Here is a 25,727-nt window from a genome sequence, read left to right as displayed (position 1 = left end):
AAATTAATAGAGACTATTATGATTAGATGTTCTTACACAATCCCTTCTCACACGCTGGGTAAAGATCACATATAAAATGTACCCGTGTATTTCCAAGGCATAAATTAAGAAAAGACACGCTGCTAACAAACATGATTACAAACCCCCTTTGGTCTGATAATTGCCAGGTCAAATCAACTCTACCAATGACTTACAACTGATTTCTTATCCTCCAGAAATTCAGGTAAGGTTTCTTATAAAGCTCTACTGGTTTATTCTCATTTTTCGCCTATTTTAAGGAAATTGATATTTCTTCATTTAACATCCCAAGTCTTTTTTGGTCACTTTCTTAATGTGTGGTTAGAAGTAAACTAAAGTAAAAGCTCTGAAGTCCTTATCCTTCATTATAACCCTTAGCTCCCCTTACCCAATATATCTGCGAACTGCTAACCCTCTTCAAGCACTCGGCCATCCTTGGCTCTCTGCTGCTGAATTCGGGTAGCTGTGTACTTCATAAGATGTTGTCACTCTTACCAAGAAGCGACTCCAAGATGGCTTACTATTATTTCCATTTTATAACGCGGTTTTCTAAAATAACAAGGCCTATGTTCCTACATTTTTGCCTGTCCGTTACTCAGCAGCTTTGAACCTGTGCACCAATTCCAGCAACATTTGTCAGAAGAGCAGAAGTCTCGGTTTCTTAAGGTCTGTGAAAACGAGCGTCTGCTGCTTGTCTGCTAAGTTGCCCCACTGAAGGGAAGGGCCGATGCGTGATCTCAAGTACATAATTAAATACAAGAAAAATTCATGCAGGAATGATGTTATGAGGGGAAAAAAGCCCTAGGAGAAAATGGGCTCCATGTATTTTGCCAGCAGCAGAACTATGTGAAATACAAAGCTGTCCTACATGCAAGCTGTTACGCAAGAGAAGTATATAGTTCATGAAAAACATCCATGAACAGCATTTCTGAGATTAGTATTCAAATAACAATCTTCCAGTGAGCCTCAGAAAAAAAGTTTGCCTTTTTTGAGGTACCACCATTTTAGACAGAGGACTCTCAATCCTATTACAAATGGTAGTGGTTTTCCCCATCATGACTAATTACGTTCGCAGGTTTGGTTGCTTTCATTTTTCAGCTCAACTTATTTAACCGTTTAATGCTTAAAATGTATTTTATAAGCAGCACAGCAATCATGCTAGAGGGCAAAAGCAAGGCTTTACTTTGACATTTCTCTCTGTGTAGTCTTGCAATGATTTTTGTAACAAAGGCGCTCCGTTAAATTTTCTTAAATGCCAGCACCTCGAACTGAGCCTGTAACATGTCGGTCAGATAGGATGATCATTCTCTTAACCATCACTGTCATTAATAATAATCTGTAAAGCAGTCAGTCATAGAAGAAACAAGTATGTTGACTAACATTTGTCTCATTGTACTCTCGCCCTGTTTTCCCCGGAGGAAGTATTACATACACCGAGACCATTGGAGCGAAACAAGCTTTGTATGGAAAGGTGACATCTATCCTTAGATTCATAATATGAACCCAAAGTCTCGGCCTTTATTCTGCAAATACAGACCTTGTTTAATAGATCTTTTTTTCCTCTCCCTACAAACCCTCGCTTTTCTATAAATACGTCACAACAGAGGTGGGATTTTGTGTGGATAAGATCAATAATGAATGAGTTTAGTGAGATTAAGATTAATTATATTACGTACGTACTAAACACATACTGATACTTCTCTCATTTCTTCCAAATAAGGGCAGCAAACAAGATTAAATGTCTGGAGTTCTCAGTCCCTTACAGAATAGGAGAATTCTTTTTAATAACTCCTGCAGGTTAATTACTGTATTATCAAAATGAAGTTAAAATTAGCAATGTTCACACATCAAGGAGATGGTGAATTAAATATAGGCACAATGCTAAGGCAGGCTATATCCTCCTCCTGAACAGGAGGTGATTAAAAAAAAAGAAAAAAGATTGGCAGCACTTTATGACAAAAGCATAGCCAATAGTTCAAAAAGCTGGAGCTAAAAGACAGACAGCAATTTTACACAATATTAACCCCAAAATGAAAACATGACTAACTGTAATTTTTAGATTATATGCTATTAATAGAAGTAGATTAGGAAAAACCTAGAATACCTCTCTCAAAAACCAGTGAATTTCAGAACTATTACAACTATAACCTTATCTTCTTAAGAGACCTCAAGTTTCATAGATACCAAAGGAGAAAACCAAGAACATAATTGCTTAAGTCAGTTTTATGGCAGTGAAGGATGAAAAAAGGAAGGCTTTCTCTGAACAAAGAATTTGAAAACAATAATAAAATATCCTCTTAATAAAGAAAAAGTCCTGTGGTCTATTTACTACCCATCACAACTCTCAAAGAAGAGCCTATGAATGCTTGGATTAACCCGCCGATCAATTTTCATACAGATGTCAGACATTTCTAACTAATTAAAAAGAATAATGATACTAATAAAAAAATAATCAAAGGAGGTCGAAGTTCCACCTTCTGTGCTGTGGTGTTCCCTATTTCACGTTAGAAAAATATAGTGCATTCTCAGGTATAATTGTTGTAGAAGCAACTGACAAAGAAACTGTTTCTAAGACTTACTTTGCTATATGTTATTTGAGGCTTTACAAGGATGAAAGTGAAAACTCTTTTATTAGAATACGGTACCCCCAGTCCAAATTTAAATATACCTCTTTTTGTAGGAGTTCCTCTCGCAACTGTGAAACTAAAAGGGCTTCCTGATGTCTCTGTTGTTCACCAATTTGTTCTTGGAGATGTTTTATTAATATCTACAAAGAGATTAAAAACAGTTTGTCATTAACATAAATACCCGTGACAACATGTGAAAACCTATACAGGAAAAATACACCAAAAATATAAGCAGTATTGTAGTACTGCAGGCATAAGTGATGCATGTATTAACAATACTACCTCCAACATGTGTGCTCTTTAACAATCCTCTACCTGGATTGTTAAATAACACACACGTAGATACACAGTATATGAAAACAAGTCTCAATCTTCAATTTCCTTTCCTCAGTTAAACAAAAAATTCTGAAAAATCTGAATGAAATAGCTCTTTCTACTTTCATACCGGGTGTAAAACTTCTCCCAAAAGTTTAATGCACAAATATGAGCACAGGCCCAGGTCCTCATGGGGGACTTCAACCACCCTGATACCTGCTGGAGGAACAACACAGCATGGCATAAGCCATCCAGGAGGTTCCCGGAGAGCGTTGATGACAACTTCCTGACCCAAGTGACAGAGGAGCCAGTGAAGAGAGACACTCTGCTGGGCCTTAAACTCACAAACACGAAGGGCTTGTTAAGGGATGTGAACATCAAAGGCAACCGTGGCTGCAGTGACCATGAGATGGTGGAGTTCAGGATCCTGAGAGGAGGGAGCAGGACAAAAAGCATGATCACAACCCTGCTTACCTGGACTCAGTAATAAGGCTTACAACACTGTCTCCTTTAAGATCCTCATAGAGAAGCTGAAGAAGCGTGGGTTGGACGAGCAGACAGTGAGGTGAACTGCAAACTGACTTAAATGGCTGAGCCAGAGGGTGGCAAAGAGTGTAACAACGTCTAGTTGGAGACCAGTAACTCAGGGGTGGGCGTAGGATTGTCAGTTCTGGGTCCAGTCCTGTTCAACATCTTCATTAATGATCTGGATGATGGGGCAGAGCATACCCTCAGCAAGTTTGCTGATTATATAAAACTGGGAGGAGTGGCTGATACACCAGGGGGTTGTGCTGCCATCCAGGGGGTCCTCAACAGGCTGGAGAAATGGGCTGACGGGGACCTCGTGAACTTGAACAAAGGGAAGTAAAAAGTCCTGCTGCTGGGGAGGAACAACCCCAGGCACCAGTATATGCTGGGGGGCCACCCAGCTGGAAAGCAGCTTTGCAGAAAAGGACCTGGGTGTCCTGGTGGACACCAAGTTGAGCAAAAGGCTAACAGTATCCTGAGCTGCATTGGTATGAATATTGCCAGCTGGTCGAGGAAGGTGGTCCTTCCCTTTTACTCAGCTCTGGTGAAGCCACACCTGGAATACCGTGTCCAGTTCTGGGTTCCCCAATGCAAAAGACATGGAGCTACTGGAGAGAGTCTGCAAAGGGCCACTAAGATGATGAAAGGGACTGGAGTGTCTCTCATATGAGGAAAGGCTGAGAGAGCTGGGACTGTTTAGCCTGGAGAAGAGAAGGCTCAGGGGGATCTCATCAACGCGTACAAGTATCTGAAGAGAGGGTGCAAAGACAACAGAGCCAGGCTCTTTCCAGTGGTATCCAGTGACAGGAGAGGCAGCAATGAGCACAAGCTGAAATACAGGAGATTCTGTCTGAACATAAGGAAAACTTCTTTACTGCGAGGGTGACTGAGCACTTGTTTGGGTTTGCCCAGAGAGGCTGTGGAATCTCCCTCCTTGGAGATATTCAAAAGCCATCTTGACCCGGTCCTGAGCAACTGGTTCTAAGTGACCCTGCTTGAGAAGGGGGGTTGGACAAGGTGGCCTCCAGAGGTCCCTTCTAACCTCAGCCATTCTGTGATTCTGTGAATACAGTGGCACAGCCCATTTTTGAAACAACAGATCCTACTTCAAAGAAAGATAAAGTTTATAGTAATCTAGAAACAAGTAACTTTAACAGATATCTATGTGTAATGAATACATCTACTGTACCTTACCTCTTGTGTTGAAATTCTGCTGCTTAGTTCAGCTACTTTAGAAGTAGAATGCTCCCTTGCATGCTGGCAAAGAATCTTCTCCACTTCCCTCTGATGGGAAGCTTTCAGAGATGCAACGTATTCTGCTGTGTCTTCCTGTATCCTGAACAGAGTGAGAGGAAAATAAGAAGTAGTAAAGCAGCTACAGACAGTTCTTAAAAAATTGTGGCAAAGTTTCTCACCTGAGCATATAAAATATCAAAAACATTAAAGGCGGCACGTCTTTGAAATTTCATAACAAAACCTCACAAGATAGCACCACCGTTACTTCTGCTGCTCTGGAGGGATGACAGGGTGGGAAGCCTACAATGTTGGATATGTGCCTAGAGGCAGCTAGAATACAGAAAACTCTGCCAATCACCTTTTTTGGCTCCTCTTATTAAAAAATAGGAGAGAAAATAGGTGCTTTTAAAATCATATTTCAGCTGTCCTATTTCAGGTATCTATTTTCGAACAGAATGTGTTGCAATCTAAATATGCCAATTTCCTCTACTTTGACTATGAAGGGATCTAAGGGAAACTAGGTCAAGTGTAAAGTTTCTACAGTTGGTCAAGTAAACCCCACTGAAAGCATACCCCAGTTTGAAGAAAAGTATCTGTACCAAATTTTAATGCTATACAACACAAATACAAAGCATCTAAAATGCAATGATTTATAGTGAGATCTTTTTGCTCAAAACCATGATGAATTGTAGCATTAATAAGAAGGATTAATATACGTTTGCCTGTAGAAAGAATCAGGACAGTGCACTGCTCTAAAAAAAAAAAAAAACCAACCAAAAAAAAAAAAAATCAAAAAACCCCCAAAACCAAAAACAACCAGTAAAAATGAAATTTAGAGAGAACATTGGCCAAGTATAAGCTAGCTTTACACATGGCTGATACGTTAATGTGTCACTTCAATCCCATATCAGCCAACACTTTCCACAAGGTTTTTGAAGGAACACGTTGAGCATTTACCTTCGTATGTTATTTTCAGAATAAGCCAGTGTTGCTTGAGACTTCACCCTCTGCTGGTTCATTTCTAGAGACAATCTTTCTAGCTCCTCTTTCAGCTGTGCATTTTCTTGCAGAACTTCCGAGAGATTAGAATCAGAAAAGGTATGTGGCTGGTATATTTTGTCATCATTGAAAATGCTTAAAAAGGGTTTACTGTTGCTGGAATTCCTTCTATCTGTTGCTGAGGTATTCTTTTTCAAGATCTCTGTAGTGTTTTCCTTAGTGGTTTTAGTTCTCAAATTATTATCAGACAACATCACCATCCTTTCTTTTTGAAGTTTCTCTACAGTTTTTGTAAGGTCTTGTATTTCTCTATTTTTGGTGACCAGTTCTTCATTTAGTTTTAACAGTCTGTCTTTTGTGTTACCTTGTTTCAGCTGAGAGTCTGTGGACTCTAAGTCTTTATTATCCTTTTTACTTCTGAGTTTTAATTGGGAATTTTGACTTTTAAGGTTTTCAATTTCTGTCTGGAGGTTTTTAACGGTGATCTGATGGGTCTTTTTTAGATTCTGAAGCTCCTGTTCAAGTTCTGCAGAACTGGCTTTATCACCATTCAGTTTTTGTGATTCGCTCATAAATTTGTAGGCAAGTAGTTGCTCAAGCTCTACAAGTCTTTGCTCATACTGTATCTAAGGGAGGAAGGGAAGAAAAAGCAAGTTCCTCAAGTGTACATTTATTATTAGCTCTTCCTGTTATTCTTTAAAGTTACTGCACATCTGAAGCAAGATTTTACAAGACAGGATACACATCAGTATTACTAACCACACTACTCAATCAGTTCAGAAATTAGTGAGTGAAAAAAATTACGTGAAGCAAACTTAAGGCTGCTGTAAAACAGAATTACACAAAACATTTACTACAAAGTAATGCTCTATTCACAATGAATGCAGTAACTATGGGAAAGAAAATTAAATTGACAAGAGTTTTTATATAATTGAGTTCTCTTCAGATGTCACCAACTCGGACAGGCAAAGTAACATCTTATTTTAATATAGCAAGTAGTCTTTAATTTTTTTACAATCTGTCATTATGTATTTGCAGTGTGTCAGTTTGCAAACATTACTGTCACATGCCTCAAAATTGTACTTCCCATTTTTTAAAAACACCTTAAATTTTAACAGGACACATTCTTATTTTTATTTATTTATAAGTAAGAATTCAGAGAGACACAGAAACTTTCTTCTTAATGAGCTGAGGAAAACCTAACCCTTCTTAATAGCCTGGATAGCCTCTGAGGAAAGCACGATGAGTTATTCACACGGAGAAAAGGAGGAACAACTGGCCAATGCTTTCCTTTCCCGCTCATTAAGCACCTGTGCAGTTCACCTTTTCCTTGAAGTAAAATGCCAGGCTTCCACGCTTCCTAACACAAGTTTTAAGACCCGCTATCACGTAATTTTTGGATAGAATGTTTAGTGTTCCCAAACTGTTCCCTGCAGAAATGCTCAGTCAGCAGACCTTTGAAACCACAGCCTTTGGTGCAGCAAGGACTTAGGTAAGCAGCTATTCTGACCCACAGGATGAAACCCACTTATCTTAATTGTAAGAATTAAATTATTAGGCCTCAAGAACTTGTCCTCTCAGTTTCAATACTACTCTAACAATTTCAATGCTCTTTTTATCTTAGGTGCTGAAGCTACTGCAATTCTCATTATAAATTCTTTGAATATTTTTTTCCCTTGAATGTGGTCTTTGCCTTCAGTTTTCACCACTACTCTGTGTTGGACCCCAGTAACTTTGTAGTTGTTACTTGCGGAATAGACTATTCAACAAGCCTCCAACTTTTACCTTTATTTTTTGAAATTGTTGTTCCATGGCACGGAGACTTTTTTTAGCTTCATCATCTTTACCTTCAAGTTCTGTTTCTAACTTTTTTATTCTTCTTTCCAAAAAATCAACTGTGTTTGTTTTAGCTGAAAGATCATCAGTTTTCTCAGCAGCAGCAGCAGCATAAATCAAAGCAGGCAAAGAATTTGGATACCTTCTTTTTAGAATTCCTTCCATTTCTCTGATCTATCAAAAAGAAAATTAAGTCAGAAGTCAAAAAGAATAAAGTTCTAATGAAAAGTGAACTGAACTAAGTGACAATGTTAACAAATGTCATCCACTTAAGCTGGGTGAAGAATGAAAACTAGAGATGCACATGTTGAGAATTTTTTTACATTGTTTACATTTATGTTACTGTTTACAGAAAAGCAAGACTCATCATCTCTTACTGATTGACTTATACATCATCTTAAACAAAATATTGCTCTGGTCTTCAGATTATCTTATATCAAATGGACCTTTTATTTACTTTCTTAGCACTTAAGGTGTATATGGCTCTTAATGCTGTTAAAGTATTTGCTTTTCTTCTGGACTTACATTCATGTTCTACTTTTCCAACTGTTACAGAGATATTCCATAACAGTATTGAAATTATTCTCCCAATAACAGATTATATGCCTTTTATTTTGGAGTCTGCAATACAATAAAACTAACACCTTGCATGCAAGACTAATAACAAGCCCCTCTTTTATCTATGGGTGAGATATTCTTTGCATTAGAATACTGCAGAGGCTCTTTCCCATTTGTCCCACACCCCTACCAAATGCAGCTTCCACCTCCTAAAATTCAGAAAGGCCAACTTCCACCTGACTTTTCCTCAGTAGAAATATGGATTTTAAGGTCTCTACCCCCCCAGTTTTCATGAATCTTGTAGGAATCCAATAAAATTTAAACCCCTACTCTTGAATCAACTTGGTTGAAATTGGTCATAATGTTAAGGGATTACCGAACATAGACAGAAGGAGTCTTAGAAGATGAACAGCAAGCTTGTCTGTGCTTTTGCCCTCTTGCCCTTTTCTAAGAAACTCTAAACAGTATTTTAATGTTAAAGGATTTTAAAAGGGGTATCAGTAAATAGCTTATTAGAACACAGTAGCAGAAGAGCCCTTTGTAAGTAAATAATTGCAGCTCTTTGTGTTCCATAGCACAAGTTACTTTATCATAGGGCTTCATTCAATGCTTTATCCTTATGAAAGGGCTGGTAAGTGTTGTAAGAGACCTTATCTGAAATAAAGGTTAAACGAAACACAGTTTTATTATTGCATACTTGTCGCTCAAGATCCTGAATTCTTTTAGCATCTGCTGCTCTGTCTCGCAAACGCTTCTTCTGTTGCACACACTGATCTCCAGCTTCAGCTCTGAGTTTCTCAACCTATCCGATTTATGAGAAAATAAATCGAAATATATATTCAGAGACATTGTCCTGTGGTACAAAAGTAAGCATTTCAAACACACACAACATAATGGAAGTATTCTGCAACTTAAAAACTGGTAATAGCAATTTCTGTACTAATTGATTCTTCATGTTCTTAAACTTAGTTACAGCTTCTTCAAGCCACTTAAGATCAAAGGAGCTGAAACTAGCTATGGAAATCTAGAAGAGAACTTCAGCTCTGGGACATTCTTGTCTTCAGACCAGTAAATCTGCTTCTTTCTCCCATACTTCCAGTATGCAGGCTTGGTTAATAAGCTATAATATAAACTACTACAGTGCATTACATGAATTCAGGGTGAGTTAAGGAAATAGTTTGTGATCTGCAAGGCTATGCTCCGTGATGAGATATAGAAACAGACAAAAAGCAACGTTATGCTGTGTCTAAATAAATGCTGACTCTCATGATCAGGGGAAGGAACTGGATAGCTAACGCTCCTGCGCTCCCATAAAGTCTGGCCACAAAGACTCAAAGCTTTAATCTAAAATTGAATGTCCTACCTTTATCAGCCACTACTATCACTGTACAGAGAAATTACACCTTGTATAGTTGGAAGTATTCCTATCTTGATTTCTCTCTCACATTGGCAATGTTAGCATAAGTAATGCTTTTATGCCAGCATAGTTTGACTAATTTGATTGTTTCTGTGAAGTCAAAGCTCTTCATTGTTTTTAAACACCAGTCCATCCTGGAGAAAATGCAAACAAAAATATTTTCTTTCACAGCAATGATATCTTGATCAAAGCTTGATATGGTGGTGTTTAAGGGATCTCCTTCCCTGGCTGCTCCTTCAGAAGCACCTCCTTTCATCTGTGTTCTCTCTAATAAAACACCATGAAAAAATTCCAAGATCAAATATATTTTATCATTGGTAAAATTCTTTATTTCTGTGAATCTTAAGTCAAATCTACTGACAAGCAGGCAATGCAAATCTCAGAACTATTCAAGATTCATACATTAGTTTCGCTTGCTTTATATTTCAAGTGTTTCGGCTTTTTCCTCCCTACTACAGCAACCAGAAGCATCATTAAGATGTCCAACAGAAGCAAAATCAGGTTTTAAGCACTCTGCACTTGCAACTCTCACTGCTTATGCAGTAATATCAATTTTGCATATAAAGACTTCACATTTGATTTAAAGGTTATAAAGGGTTTACATGTTTTTTCTTGGAAAAAATGGGATTATTATGAAGGACAGGATTACATCATACTCTTCACTAGAAAAGAAATAGTTTTAAGTTCCAACTTCTTAGATAAAGCTAGATATTCTCACCTCTAGTTTTAGTTTCTCAATTTCTTCTCTTGCATCTTTAAGGCGGGCTGCATCTTTATCCAGAAGATCTTGATTTTCTGCATACCACTGAAGTCGTCTTTTTAAATGAGTAATTTCCTGTTTGTATGATTCTTCCATAACTTTACATTCATAAGACTTCTCACCTACAAGAATAAAACATCCTTAGTATTGTTTTATTAGTCATTATGTATTGAAGAATTAATTAGTCAACACTATCCTTCCCAGCACATTTCATACATTTACTCTTTTGACAATCCTGTTATAGCAGTAAAGTTTTAAAACCAGACCCTAATTAGGATTTTAAATGCAACAGTATTTGAAAAAAACCTTTTTTCTCTCATAAATAGTAGTACTTAATAGTTCACAGTGTACCATGGAAAGTATTTAAAACAGAATCCCAGGGGGATCTAATTCTTGATCACGTTCTAGTAAACAAATATTCAGTAACAACATGGATGACAATATAGAATATATGCTTAGATATGTATTGACCATAGTCTTCCCATTTAGGGATCAAGCATTTTGAGGAGACATGGAGGTAAATATTACAGCTTTTAGCACTTGTGGTGCCTGATATTGGAACTGAGAGAGTCCAGTTTCTGGCCCTCTCTCATTAAGAAAGCTAAAGTCAAACTGGAAAGAGTTCTGATAAGAATGTAATTAAAAAAGTCACAAGGCGTAAGTTATTTAGATCTTGCCCGTTTTTTACCAATAGGAGACTAAGATGCAACATAGTAAATCTTTTCTTATGAACAGAGCTGTCATATACATGGAATTGTCTGTTTTCCATGCCCAGTGGAAGATGGGCAAGAAATCAAACTTAATAAGCAACAACAAAGAGTTTGGCTGGATACAAGAAAAGGCTTTCTAATAGAGTGCCAAAGATACTGTAGCATGTCCTTCACTTTTATTAGAAGCTTAGAAAATATTTGCAAATGGTCTAGATGCATTTGACTAAGTAATATTTTAATAAGAAACAAGTTTTAATTACATATTTATTTAGTGAAGCAAAGACTAGGCAAAATGATTCAACAAAATGAAGGTGCTTTACTTGATGTGGATGCAATCTGGACTTTTGCTAAATCTCTCTCCTTCTTTGCTTGTCCCAAGTCTACCTCAAGAGCTTGCTTATCTTGTTTGAGACGTCTTATCTCTTCTTGTAATTTAGTTTCTTCCTTCTGAGTTTTAGAGAAAACAGTAAGACAAGAAAAACTAAACACACATTGTCATACAAAAAACCTGAACATGCTTTTTCACCATAAGATTATTAAATCACAACAGTTGCATCAGACGACAGCAGCAATGAGGTTTTCTAGTTTTGGTATTATTCTCAGGCTTTGCTGTAGCAGAGCATGTGAAAACAAGCTAAACATAAAAAACCCCATATATTTTTTTTTAATAAGTCTTACATAACTGTCTTAGAAAACATCTGCCTTTTGAGACGGTCAGTAAAGAAAATGGCTTTACTATTTTCCAAGACTTAAGAGTGTAGCTTAAATGGACAGATGTATTGTCCAACAGTTCATCTTACTACATTCTATTTCTCACCATTTTCTGCATGCACTCTGTTCTGTTTGTTTATGTGTGACCACTAGCAAACTTCAAGACTAAGTAGGATGAAAGATCTCACTGCCAGCCTCTGGAGATGGAGGCCCTTGGTCCTAGGGATCCACAGGTACAGGGAGCAGCAGCTGGGGATGGGGGGGGCTGAGACTTTGGGGCCAGCCCGTAAATAGACCAAGTGTCCAGGGCCAGCAATGGCCAGCATGTGCATGTATGTGTGTTACTGCTAGTGAACTCCTATCCTGATCTGCTGCACAGGATCAGTCCATATGTGCTCCTTGTCTTTCCAAGAGTACTCTTTGTATTTCTGTGGTGTGAGCAAAGGCACTGCTCTCTGTATTATCTGTGTACCTGACCGTGGTAGTATTGTCTGTGTGTCTCTCCCCATCTTTGGATCTTGTGTTCAGTCTCATTACAGGCTGGACCTAAGGGCAGGGAAGTGTAGCTGCAGCACCTATGAGGCTGGAACTGGGGGAGCCCCTGGAGTTTTAAGAGCTCAAAGTCAGCTCTATCAGACCAGGAACGCCTCCACTGGTCCTGAAACCCACTGGATCCAGATCCTCTTATTACCTACCTAACCAGTTGTTGTTTGGTTTTTGTTTTTTTTTAAAAAAAAAAACAAAAACAAAAATGGAAGAAGCAGCTTTTAATTTCTGGTCTAACTATCAGAGGAAGTACGTACCAGAACAGTCCTCACTTGCAGTAAGCAGAAAAACAGAATTTCCTGAAAACCTTTAATTTTAACATGAAACTTACTAAACATCCTCCCTCAAAAACACAAGCATCTATAGGACTACAAAAAAAGTTACAAGAGTGAATAATAAATGATTCTTTTCACTCTGATGTTCTTTTCTAGAACTTACTCGGGACAGAGCAGGGACAAACACTCTTCTGGATTTGTCTTATGCGGGAAAGGTATAGAGGTATCGCTACTTTCTGCAAGCTCTCACAAGATACTTCAGAATTGCCAGTAAACATGGCAACACTGCACTTCTTCCAGTGAATCTATGTCTTAGGGGATTACTTCTGAAAGTTTGTTTGATGAGACATTTGTGATATGCAAGTTCGGCAAATAATTAACGCTGTAGAAGAGTAGCATGCTCCACTTCTTAATTTACTTTATTAGTCTACAGTATGGATGGTTATGCACTTTTTGTAAGAACACGTGAAAAACAGGCTTGGTATATACCCACCTGTGCTGCTCGAAGCTCTGAAATCAATTCTGTGAAACTCTGATTTCTGGCTGGTTCAGAATCCTGCATGATTCGTGACTGGATATTAGTCTTCTCTATCTTTTCTCTAAATGGCAAGAGCAAGAACAGTTATGCAGTGTGGTGACTTGGCATACTAACAGTGGCATACTAAAAACCAAACACAAACCGCCTCCCCCCCGCCAAATGGCCCCGCAAAGTCAATCCGTGCAGGCTCAAAACAAAGAAAGAAGCAACTACGCAGTACCTCTTTATACCAAAAAATTTCACCTGTAAGGTGAAATCTTCTCACTTCACACAAACTTGTTTGTTGGGACTACACAAGGGAGGGAAACAAAACTTACTCTGCATCAGTGGAACTCATCTACGGGCCTCTCCCAGGCAAAGATTTGTAAATTAGCAGTACATGCAATTGCTAGGTTTTTCCCTCATTACTAGCACAGGATGCAAATCTTACAGGACCTACAGTGCCGTGAATCTAACGGTTCCTCCACTACCAGGATCTCTTGTGGCCCCTGATCTACTGTGTATCTTACAACAGTATCAAAATATTTTGACACGTGAGCAGAGCCGTAATACCAGAACAAGTGTAGTACACATATTACACATTCTGATATGAATAAGAGTATTTGAATTTTAGCATTGAAATGTTCCCCAAATGGAATACTCTAGTCTTCCCATAGGTCTGCAACATCAGCAAGAAGAATTAAGTGCCCATAATCAACATAAACCAATTCTCAAAAGAAAAAACAAAACCACAAACCTAAGAAACACTGGAAAATATGCACCTGACAGACTCTGCAGTGATTCTTCATAAATAAAATAATAAACACAGCTGAAAACTCCAGAGATTTTAGGTCAGATGTTTAAATCAGCCTACCTTAGGGCTATTAATTCAGACATTAAACACTGATTCTCCTTAAACATTTGTTCCTCATTTTTTTTGTTTTCGATTTGTAGCTCTTTCATTTGCTTGTATAACCTCTCATTTTCCTAAGATGAGACAGACAAAGTTAAAGAATATTCATAAATTACTGTTTTATCCAGTTCAAAAAACAATTGTCTATGACTTGCATAGTTTGCCTACTGAAACAGTGGAAGCAAACACTAAATGTTTTATTACTAAGTTTCTAAAATGGATATCTACTTTCATTATCTTTATGCTAAAGTAGTATACAGCGACCTCTGCAAACTTGTCCAAGTGTCTGTTCACTCTGGAGAGCCTAGGCCAGTTCCTCTGCAAAGCTATCCCAACTATATTCTAAAAGCACATACGTGGATGCGTGCTGACAGATCAGAGCTCAGCCTGCCCATGCTCCAATCCTGTGGACACAAACCGGTTTATCACCGATTCGGGACGCTCGCAGCCATACTGGCAAGACATCGTGCCCATACCAAGAAATGCTGCCAAGCACCAGCTGGAAGCTGGTTAAACTAACCTATTTGATTTTACAGCTGCAAGTATTCAAAATGATTATTAAGCTTGCATTATCTATTTCTACACTTGACTAAGTAATAAAAATCAGGCACACTAATAAGGTTTCCTTGAAATCAGCTGCTCAGGTCCTGTGAAAAACATCTTAAAAACAGAACCCTCCAGTTTTCTCATATTGCTTAAAAATACTAGTTTTCTACCACATTTGGGGCAAAAAGTCTGTGGTTCTTTATTGGCCATATTTTCCCAGTTCTCAACTGACAAGTCAGCATATTTTTACAATTTAAAAAAGTTACATGGAATCATGGAAAAGCTTAGCCCGAACTAGGCATGTGTGAAATACTTTTTAAGCGTGCAATACATGTTTGCCCTTCACACCTAAATTTCACCCACTTTTTAGATAGCAAGGTAACTGTTTTCTACAGAAAAGTAGTAACCATTAAACAATTTTGTTTCTGAAACTGGCTCAATATGCTGTGTGGTATACCTGTTGATAACCTTGAATAATGACCTCTTGATCTTCAATTTCTTTTTGTATTTGTGCCAGTTTTTCTTCAGTGACAGGAATCGTTGCTGTATGATGGGTCCATCTCTTTTCTTGAGTCAGCTCTTCCATACTTCTTAACTTTCAGAAAGAAAAAGACACGCAGTTAATAAGAAAGTTTTGTTAGCAATACGGAATTCTCTACAAGACTACACTTTTATAATATAAAAAGGTCAATCTTTTCATAAAGATATGAAAGCAGACCAATGAGCCAATCTTATTATTAGAGTTTTACAGAAGCATTACAAAACAGGAACAAAGTATAAAAGGTTTGGGAAAAGTTAACAAAGTTTTACCCTCCCTCTTCTGTTCTTATGTATTTAGACAGGAGGGTATAGTGGAAAAACCCTGGGAATATGCCATATAGACAAAACACATCATTGAAAAATGCATCAACCCCCCCCCCAATATCTCAACATATAGTACTTATCTATAACAAGTGGTATCTGTTAATCTCTTATTCATTTATTTTTTTTACATAAAAGTGAGTTAAATCTTTGCAAAAAACCTGCAGCAGAACTCTCAAAATAGCAAACTAAAGGAACTTGGGATAACATAGTTTATCTCTGTAGAAAAAAAAAGATCATGTCTTATGGGCAATAAATGTAACAGCGAGTATGCATTTACAAACTAGCAGTATGTGTGTGAATCTGGATTTTCTGCTCATTAACAACTCATGTAAAATAACATTAATTTAATTTTCAGAAGCAATGTTTCTCCTGTCCTATAGTAATGGGATACAAGATGATAAAGTACCTTACTCTGAAGAACATAGTTTTCCTGACCCAACCGAGAAAGCTCTTTTTCATGCTGTGTTTTCAATTCTACTATCTTTGTCTCTATTTCTTTATCTTTTTGTGAAACTGTGCTGGTTAGCTGTTGAATCAAATCACGAGCTGCGTTCAGGTCCTCCTCTGCAACTTGTACTCGTTTTAGCAAATATAGTTCTCTATCACAACTTTTGATAGGAGAAAATGATAAATCCTAGTGAGGAGAAAAATTCAGGGAAACATTACACTGAGCTGATTGTTTATGAAAAAATTCCGCTCATCAATTTTATTTAACTGGCATGTCTGGCTCTCAGCAACCACATAAGGCACTTGAAGAGAAAAAAAAAAACCCACAACATTCTAATAGCAAAACATCCTGCATTTACTTTAATGAGTTACTTTCCCATTTCTGAAGTATGTATGAGGAAAACAAGGCAAAAAAAAGCCAACAAGAAACAAACACCTCTCATATGAGAGCCACTACACGGCTACCAGAATTATTCTATTATGCATCTTACTTTTTGAAAAGCAGTGATGATTTAGGTATTCAGTAAATAATTTTTATTATACAGTTTATAAGGAAGAAGGAAAATCCATCATGGTGCTGCAAATTCAGTCATCTTGGAGAAGTCAGAAGATACTATTAAATATTCAATGCAATGCAAATAGAAAATACCCCAAACAGCAGTACTATTTAACATTCATAACAGAATACTTTTAAGTAAAAGTTTTATTTAAAATTTTCCCCTTTTCTACCACAAAATAGTAATTTTTAGAAATTAGCATTCCAACTTTAAGTGTATAGAACCACCCAAGCAACATAATTATCCAAGCAACTGAAAAGCAGTATGATTATACTTGCATATTTTAAAAGCAAACACTAGTATTTGACTAAAGGAAAGTCTTTATTCAATATTTCAGCATTTGCCAATCTTGTGATAATTATTAAAAGTCTTGACAAAATAGGCTTGCAAACCAAGTTGTACATACTGTAATTAGGAGCATCACTGATTATTACTTACATGCTGATACTGCCCGCAATAATCCACAGCCTGGTGTCCACGATTGTTAACAACTGATTGACCAGACATAACTCTGTTAATACTTTCCTTCGAAGTTGGTTCATTTGTTGCAGATTTTATTATCCTAGTAGCAAACAAGGCTTCTTCATTTAGGCAGAAAGTAAAATAGAACAAAATTAAATTCAGAACTTAATGTCCTTTCAAAAAAATCTATTCATGTGATCCACCCCTTAGGCATATAAATTAAGCATTCTACAACCTGAATTTTGAATTAAATATAGAAACTTGAGAGCAATGAGACATCACGGAAAATGTAGGTTTTTTAAGTAAGGAACTGATGACAAGATAAAACAAAACCCAAGGGAACAACTGAAACAAGTAGCTGGATAATGAATCCTTCATGAAACAAGGTTAACCTCAGTTCTCTGAGGTTAGTGGCCTCATTTTCTCGGGACTTGTCATTCACTTCACCACCTCCATCTGGCTGTACACCCTCCTCTTCTCCAGGGAGCACCACAGCAATGCACTGAGGAACTAAGGTCCCTTAGTTTGACAGCTGCCACTGAAGCACCTCCCTAAGATGGGCAACATAATCCTAAACTGCTTTTCCCAACACTACTTGCAGGGTTTTTAAAGGCATTGCATGCTAGAAGTGTGCTAAAACCTGGGCATCTGTAGAGTTATTTTCCCATGCCTCAGAGACAGCAAACATTGTCTGCAAAGACACTAAGCTGAATTATCTCATTAAACTCTTCAGGCTTCACCCAAAAATGAAAAAGTTCAGTCCTTTACTTGCAACTCAGCTTTCACGGGACTACATTGGTATTCTCCATTCCTTAGTGTCACAAGAGACGTGAACAGAAAATAGGACTTTCTTTTTACTGCTTTCTTTGTACTCTAGGAAAGCAAAGATAAAAAGAAGCAGCTGAGAATAGAGATTCGGCATCACACACAGAAGTTAGTGTGTCAGCAAATCTTTGCATTTACTGTAATGAAAAATGTAACTTGTAGATACTTGGTTTGTGAACACCAGCTTTTTCTATTGTTTTGGTCCTACTGGTGAACAATAGGTAAGCCTCAAACATAGTGGTGGTGTATGTGAGTCAAAATGAAACAAGACTACAGTGCAAAGTTTTATTTAAAAGTCTTTCTTCCAGCAACTTCATGCTGATATAGAAAAAATTTAGTACTTAATTGTGTTTGGGTTTAGAGTTCTTCTACAGCATTTTGAAATGTTTTTGGTTTTGTTTTTTTTTAAATGTGAAGCATGAACAGCAAAGCTCTCTGGCTCTTAAAACTCACGACTTCTTACGATAGAGTTACCTTTAGATCTTGCTCTATCTGCAGGACTTTTGGATTTCACACCGGTCTTTTTGAAAGTTTCTTTTGGTGTTTTCTTTTCATTAACTGGAAAAGACTGTTTTGAGAGTGAAGTGGGTTTCCCGTACCAAGAACTTCTAACCACCCCATGAGGACCATATGAAGATTTCTTTTTATGTAAAGGTGCTGGACTTCTGATATTCTTGTATAACATTGGTTTAGTTGTCATTGATTCAGATCTTTCATTCTTCAAGGAACAAGACTGAAGAGCCTGTGATAGAGCACATTTGTTTAAAACAAGTTTTAGGCTCTAGTGTAATCTGAAGGTAGCTTTCACTACTACAAGAACATAGAACCAGCTACCAGAATTACACAGCTGTAAGACTCAGGGTGGTGGGAAGCATTATTTTTAACCAAATTAATAGTATGTAATGTTGCAGAATTTTACCACTACAGAAGTATATGTAGTGCAAGTATTTTGTACTGGCTCTGTTTAATTGTTCTGGGAAGTTGCATTACATTCCAGGGTCTTTAGCTTACCAAAGCAGGTAGCTCGTGACTAAAGTCTAATCACAGTGAACACAGAAACCCAGCGATGAAGAGAGGAACAGTGGCAGGCAGAGGAACCCTACTAAACTTGATCATCAAAAACAGAGCACAAAACTCCTAAGACCAGCAGAAGTTTTCCCGGAAACCCACCAGGGAAAATCAGCCAAACAACCTCTCCCCCTGCAACACCTTGCAGACGGAAGAGGTGATTGCCTAAAGGAGTGTGGGGCTAATTCAGGGGATGCAAGGAGAAGAGAATTTGGGGATGCAGGGAGAAGATTCAGGATTGTATAAATCTTGTTATGGAACGTTTGAGAGGATTGTGAGAATGTGCAAAACTTACAGGATGTTTAGGGTAAAGGACAAAAACTAGGTAAAGGGAGAGATTAAGGTGGATCAAGTAGGAACAAGTGTGGGAAATAGAGGGAAAATAAGATTAAAGAAGCTAGTGACATGACCAGATTGCTGGTCAGTACACTTGTCTAAGCCCTACATTGATCATTGCAGTCTCTCCTATATTCTTATTGAACTGTATTTCTAACTGTCCTCTCTGTAGGTATGCTCTCTACTCTGAGCTTTTGTGTGTTTATACATGTCCCCCGAATGGGAACACGTGCTCAGACTCGCTACTAGCTTGAGCTGGGGACATGGAACCGCAGCAGCCTTGCACATATTGGGCTGGGACGGGAAGAACCCCGCTGGTTCTTTGGCTGGTCCCAAAGGCCACTAGATTTGGCTGCCTATAATAATAGCAATGGTAACAGGAGAGTTTCAAGAAAAACAGCAACAGTCTCTCAATTTCTAAACATCAGAGCATAATCAAATAACAGACAGTCTAAAAATATATACATTTTAAATGTATTTCCATATAATAAAAATCTGGTTGATATTACTTACTTCTTTAGTTTTGCTGCCTTGTGAAAGCAGAGAGTCTTGTACTATTTTTTCTCTCAGTACATCAAGCTGTACTTCACTGGTCTGAATGTCTTTCTCAGTCACCCTCTGAAAGTTATCGTCATTCACAGCTGTCTGCAGAAAGATGCTTTCTTCTCGATTAAATTTTTCAAGTAAGTTTGTCTCCCAAACCGTATTATTCTGGTGCTCTTTAAAGGGTGAGTGGCTGACAAGGTCATTTGCTGTGCTGCCTACCAGTTTCACAGGACTGCAAGAGAAAGGAATAAAGTCACATATAATAAGACTTTTGCCCTTTGCTTTTCTATCATTCTGGGAAAAGCGGGCCATTTTTCCTTTAGGTATCAGCTGTAAAGATTGGTTGAATTTGAAAGACCCACTAGGCTTCTTTTAAGAACCACCTTGCAGGTTTAGTTATACAGATTCACTTCCACACTGTGGAACAAGAGCCATTTCCCAGCAGCGGCTGTTTTTGTGGAGGTACCAAACTCGGCTACAAGATGAACACCTGCAAGCACGCAATTAATACTAATAGAACAATGAACGGTAATTTCTGCTGGGTGCAGCTGCGCGATAAGCTCCCAAAACTCATTTGCTAAGCATAACCTATTTCTGACAGGTCCGGGGCCCGTGCTTTCTGCTCTAGACACAACAGTTGGAGCAAACCAGAAGGAGGTATGGAGCACAGGTTAGTAAGAACCACGAGAGTAAGCAGGATTTGATCTTAGATTATAGAGGCTGGAGACTAGGATAGGATGTAGCCGGAAATCCATGTATGGGGGAGGGGAAAGAGCAGAAGACTGGGAAAGCAGAGATGCTAGCTGTGGTAGCTGTGAGAGTGAGGAACACTCCTCCAAATGATTTGGCAAACACTGCTGCTTATCACTTAAACAAAGTCTGGGAACCCCTGGTCTAAACCAATTAACCCTGTATGTTCATTTTATAATTCACTGCAAATGCCATAATGCCAGTGCAAGACATAATGAAATTTCAGTATTTAATAAGGAAAAAAGACAGATGAGTTATTTAGTAAACTGTTTTTCACAAATAGTTAATGGACTTAAGTTATTATGATTCTTAATATTCTGAAATAAATACCTTTCAGGCTCCACGTCAAAACTTCTGATATTACATGAATGTCCTTTAATTGGTTTCATCAATTCTTCCACAGTAGGTAAATCTAATTAGTGCAAAATAAAATTATAAAAACCAAAACAAAACCTTAGAAAAAATATTTGTAAAAACTATAACATTTAAAAATGTTTCATAAATGGAGTATTAAAGATGATAGTAGTTCACTCATTTTACATGCTTGTACAATACCTGCCTTCCTTTGAGGTATTTACCTGATTCAATAGTTGACATGTTTTTTGAATAGATGTCATTATTTTGTGAAACACCTTGCACTAAGTATTCTGAGACTCCTGTTGCAGAATCGTGCAGTTTTTGCTGATCAGTGTCTCCCAAAGACTGATCAATATGATGGTATGCTTGGTGTAGTGCTTCCATGTCACTGGTGGTTTGTCCATAGGAAGTGCCTGTGAAAAATGCAGGCTCATAACAGACGCTAGAGGATTTTCTGTTTTGGGAAACATCCCACTGGAGCCTGTATTTCAGTTACTAGCTTGGTCTATTATGTGGTGATTTCAGTTATGGAAAAAATATTTAAAACCCCCATTTTTACTATAAAAATAAACAGTTGCCAAGTTAATTAGTACATACTAATTAGTCTCAATCTACAGTTTGCATGCCTTTCCGCCCCCCTCCCCCACCTCAATATTTTATCAGTACTAAAACTAACAGCATGTGATGTAACTATTTTAACAGATGCCACCAGAGCCATACTCTGGATATAAGCAGCATACACTGTTTACAAAGTTAGATAAGAGAATGTATTTTATAATTGTGTTCAATACTGTCAAAGAAGAATTTTAGCTATGATGAATAACCCAAGATGATGGTATTTAAAAATCAAACTGCAATGTCAAAAGCAACTTTACAATAACCAAGTGTAAAAAGGTGTCATCTTAGCAGAAACATGACTTTTTCCTGAAATATTTCCTCCTCCTGTCAAGATTTGTTACTAAAAGTCGAGGGCTTCATGTTCACTGATAACCTAAGCACAAATGAAGACATCAGAGCCACCTATTCTACTAAAGTAAGATTTTGGGGTTTTGGTTTTGTTGTGTGGGTTTTTTTTTTTTCTTTTTAAAAGCAACCCTTACCTGCTTCATTCATTTCAATTCCACTGACTTCTTCAGGCAGATAATGTTCACCTAGAGCTACATCTGATGTTTCAACGGCCTTTTGAAGTTCTGTAGTTGAATCTTGTGAATCAAGCAATACAACTAAAACCAGTAAGATAAATGTTAAAGAAAACACAACTTTCTTACTTATACTCTGTCTACACTGGAATTAGAAGTACACCAAAGTTTATCATGATGTACTAAACATGCAACAAATGCTATATAGATTATTCTAATGCCATTAATGGTGAACTGATTTATTCTGATTGCAAGCATCAAAATCTGAGTACTGACTAGATGTAATAAAATAAAAAATTACATTGATGATCACTTTGAAGTGCTAACGCATAGATGAAATTTTAACCATTTCAGTCCAACAGACTTTCAGCAGAACACAATAAAATCAGGTGAAAAATATCAAAATAGTAAAAATCAGGTAAGAAAGTTTCAAAAAGTTACATTCTCCTACTGATCAAAGTTTATATTTTACCTTTAGCTAGCATGCCAGTGTTTGCTTCTTCCTAACAAAAATAAAGAAAAAAAAAATTACTTTTTTAATTTCAGGGAGAAAAAAAAAAATCTAGACTAACTTTAAAAGTTGGTCCACAACTTAAGAACAGTACTTAGAACTAAGCAGTTCTTGGTGCCCCAAGAATATGCACTTCTCTAAAACTCTCCTTAGGATGCCAAAAGGTCCTCAACATCCTGTACTCTATAAACCCTCTCAGAAGTGACCGGGAACTAAATGCTACTCCGCATAAATGGAATAATATTTTTGCACCTTCCTGGTTCTCTTATATTGTAATTTGAGAAAAGAAAATAATGTAGCAGTAAGTACATTACACTTCCACTCTATCTGTTCTTTTCAAACATTTACTAGAAATGCTATTCTAATAAGCTTACTTAAAAAGAACTAAAAAAAAACCATTTATCTATTATAGATGAACACGTGGGTGCTCTATAGACTCCTTTCGTAAAAAAAACAAATCAGAATGTGTGCTCCAGGAATGCACCTGATGTGCTCCAGCCACATGTGCTCCACATCAAAGGACCTGACTAAGCTCGTCGACAGTAATACCCCCAAAGGTCATACAGTATTGATTTTGGGTCCTCTGTCCAAACTGCTTCTCTGTACAGAACTACGTCCCTCGGTCTGTGTCAGTTGCTGGTGTAGACACCACCTTAATGGCTCCAAGAGAGAGATTAATCACTACCCATTCTGAGGCTGAGGCTCCAACCTGAACTCATCATTTGTGCACTCCCGTCCACAGTTCTTAATTCAAAGGAGGAGTAAGCAGGAAACCCTGTGAAGGACTTAAATTGCTGAAAGGATTATCACAGGAAAGTGTATATCCTTAATAGAACAATATAGTCCCAGGACCACTAGATTCTTTTCTTTCAGATAGTACATATTATATAAAGGTTTCCTATATTTACAGTTATACATTGCAGAGCTTTTACAATTCATGCAAGCAATATAAACATTTGGTAAATTATACCTGTTCTTGAGGACTGAAATCAACTCCTGACATGATGTTTTGATTCACCTGACTTCCCTCAGTTTTAAAGGCAGGATTAGCATCAGTTTCTTCTTCAAAATCTTCACTGTAGCTGCCTGAAAAGTAAAACAAACATCAAACAGAATGAATATTCAAGAAGATAAAGAAGTAAGGGAAAGCTATTTCCTCTTCCCCAATCTCTCGTCTAAGAACAGCTACTGCCACTATTACTCCTTTCACAAAGGCAACAGAAAGGTTTCAAGACAGGGTGTTATACTAAAACTACAGTAAAAGTCACACATAATATCTCTAAATTCAAATGAAGTTTGTGTTATGATCAGATATACTTTACCTCTGTCTCCTCAAGGCGTACTTGAATTGACCCCTTTTATTCAATCACTTTCTCTCACTTAGGGGTGAAATGATGCAATCCCCCCCCTAGGAGACAAAGTACTCTGTACATCCACCTTGGCAACTCCAGTGGTTTTTAGGCTCAGAATCTGTAATTCTGCTTCCTCTGACCTGCTTTGGCGGCCCACTAGCCACTCTCAAGAGTAAGCATTATTTAAAAACACAAAGTGTGTCAGAGAATGAATTTTACAAGTAATCTGTCCTGGTTTTGGCTGGGATAGAGTTAATTTTCTTCCTAGTAGCTGGTACAGTGCTGAGTTTTGGATTTAGTATGAGAATAATGTTGATAACACACCGATGTTTTAGTTGTGGCTAAGTGGTGCTTACACTAGTCAAGGACTTTTCAGCTTCCCATGCCCTGCTAGCAAGAAGCTGGGAGGGGGCACAGCCGGGACAGCTGACCCAAACTGGCCAAAGGGACATTCCATACCGTGTGACGTCATGCTCAGTACATAAACTGGGGAAAGCTGCCCAGGGGAGGGGTGACCGCTGCTCGGGAACTAGCTGGGCATCGGTCGGCAGGCGGTGAGCAATTGCATTGTGCATCACTTGTTTTGTATATTCTTTTATCATTATTATTTTTTTTTCCTTTCCTTTTCTTATTAAACTGTCTTTATCTCAACCCGCAAATTTCACTTTTTTTCCCCCATCTCTCTCTTCCACCCCACTGGGTGTGGGGGAGTGAGCAAACGGCTGTGTGGTGTTTAGCTGCCTGCTGGGTTAAATCACAACACAAGCCAAATTATTTTCCTTCAGTTACCTAGATCCTTCCACAAGCTCTGTTTCCCTGTTGCCGTATCTCCCCCACTCAGCTCCTGTGGTTACAGGCTTCAGTTTCTGCATTATCTGTCACGCTTAAATCTAGAAGCATTGCAAAACGCTGGTTTATAATGTGTTCTTTCTGTGTTTTGTCGCCAATACAACTGACACACAGTCTAACTCATATGCAAAAACTACTCAATGAAAAGTCACTATTTCAGCATTCTCTTTGGTTTTGGACCGTGAGAAGTCTGATCAGCTGAAAATAGCTTTCTCATACTGACTTAAGACATACACAGTGCCTTATACTATTCCTGCACACGTATTATCCACTATTTTGTTTGCTATTTCATGAAATAGAACTTTGACAAAGACTAAACCAAACCACGCATAACACACAGATTGGTCATTCCAGGTATTCCATAGAAACTGCTTTCCTAAAAATCATAAGCATCAATTTCATAAAACTAACTGTAACAATCAAGTAATTTCAACTCTTTTGTTCAGAAAAAGGCTACCAAATTGTTGTAGCATTTCTGCTACAACTATCACGATCTCTTGCAATTTACAGAGTAATCAAACTTGCAAGGAGAAAAGATTTCCTGTGATTAAGGTTTACAAAATACAGCCTCTTTATGTTTGGGAAATTCAAGCCTGACAACAGGACCTCTCAACAGTTCAGCTAAGTATATGAATTTGAAAATGCAATCTGTTGATTAAATTACAGGAATACGCTCTTATCATATGTTAGCAACGAAGACTGAAATAAAGAGAGATGACAAGTGAAAGACAAATAAGCAAGATGGAAGGAGTGTAGCATGGAAATTTGGGAAAAAGATCAGGTAAGAGTAAAACTGCACGTTACAGAGATTAAACTCAGGTATGAAAAGACAGTACAAAAATACAGATGACAGCGAAGACACTGGAGTAACTCAAACATTAAGATGTATTTCAACATCGGGGTCATTTTTCCTTCAGTTTTTGATCGACAGTTGCTTGGGGTTTTTTTTGCTGTTTTTCTTTTAGACATCAGTCACAATAGATTAAAAATCCACTTCAAAACAAAAAAGCACAAACCAAAAGCAAACCCCTGAAACCCCCTCTCTGAACACCAGCTGTACAGTCATAATGCAAAGGCAGACTAAAAGGCTGATGCGAGAACTACAGATAAATGCAAATCATTAATATGAACATTACATTAGCTTTCAAATAA

The 25,727-nt window shown here is 37.7% G+C and overlaps 1 protein-coding gene across 1 annotated transcript in view; it reads right to left on the bottom strand.

The window, feature by feature from the left end:
- The window catches only part of CEP162 (centrosomal protein 162kDa), a 47,839-nt gene that overhangs the window by 6,000 nt on the left and 16,112 nt on the right, over positions 1-25,727 (bottom strand). Inside the window, exons 7-25 of the mRNA XM_009333111.1 lie at positions 23,345-23,460; positions 22,336-22,366; positions 21,825-21,947; positions 20,946-21,137; positions 20,698-20,779; positions 19,585-19,849; positions 18,142-18,409; positions 16,819-16,961; positions 15,783-16,010; positions 14,970-15,107; positions 13,928-14,040; positions 13,030-13,135; positions 11,325-11,451; positions 10,253-10,416; positions 8,815-8,919; positions 7,509-7,733; positions 5,682-6,349; positions 4,683-4,824; positions 2,687-2,785 (exon numbers count right to left, since the gene is read on the bottom strand). Coding sequence (XP_009331386.1) covers positions 2,687-2,785; positions 4,683-4,824; positions 5,682-6,349; positions 7,509-7,733; positions 8,815-8,919; positions 10,253-10,416; positions 11,325-11,451; positions 13,030-13,135; positions 13,928-14,040; positions 14,970-15,107; positions 15,783-16,010; positions 16,819-16,961; positions 18,142-18,409; positions 19,585-19,849; positions 20,698-20,779; positions 20,946-21,137; positions 21,825-21,947; positions 22,336-22,366; positions 23,345-23,460 — 3,335 coding nt within the window. The remainder of the gene's footprint in view (positions 1-2,686; positions 2,786-4,682; positions 4,825-5,681; positions 6,350-7,508; positions 7,734-8,814; positions 8,920-10,252; positions 10,417-11,324; positions 11,452-13,029; positions 13,136-13,927; positions 14,041-14,969; positions 15,108-15,782; positions 16,011-16,818; positions 16,962-18,141; positions 18,410-19,584; positions 19,850-20,697; positions 20,780-20,945; positions 21,138-21,824; positions 21,948-22,335; positions 22,367-23,344; positions 23,461-25,727) is intronic.

Source organism: Pygoscelis adeliae, unplaced genomic scaffold (assembly GCF_000699105.1).
Source record: "Pygoscelis adeliae isolate BGI_AS28 unplaced genomic scaffold, ASM69910v1 Scaffold57, whole genome shotgun sequence".
Classification (NCBI taxonomy): Eukaryota; Metazoa; Chordata; class Aves; order Sphenisciformes; family Spheniscidae; genus Pygoscelis; species Pygoscelis adeliae.
This window is presented reverse-complemented; position numbering and strand designations above follow the sequence as displayed.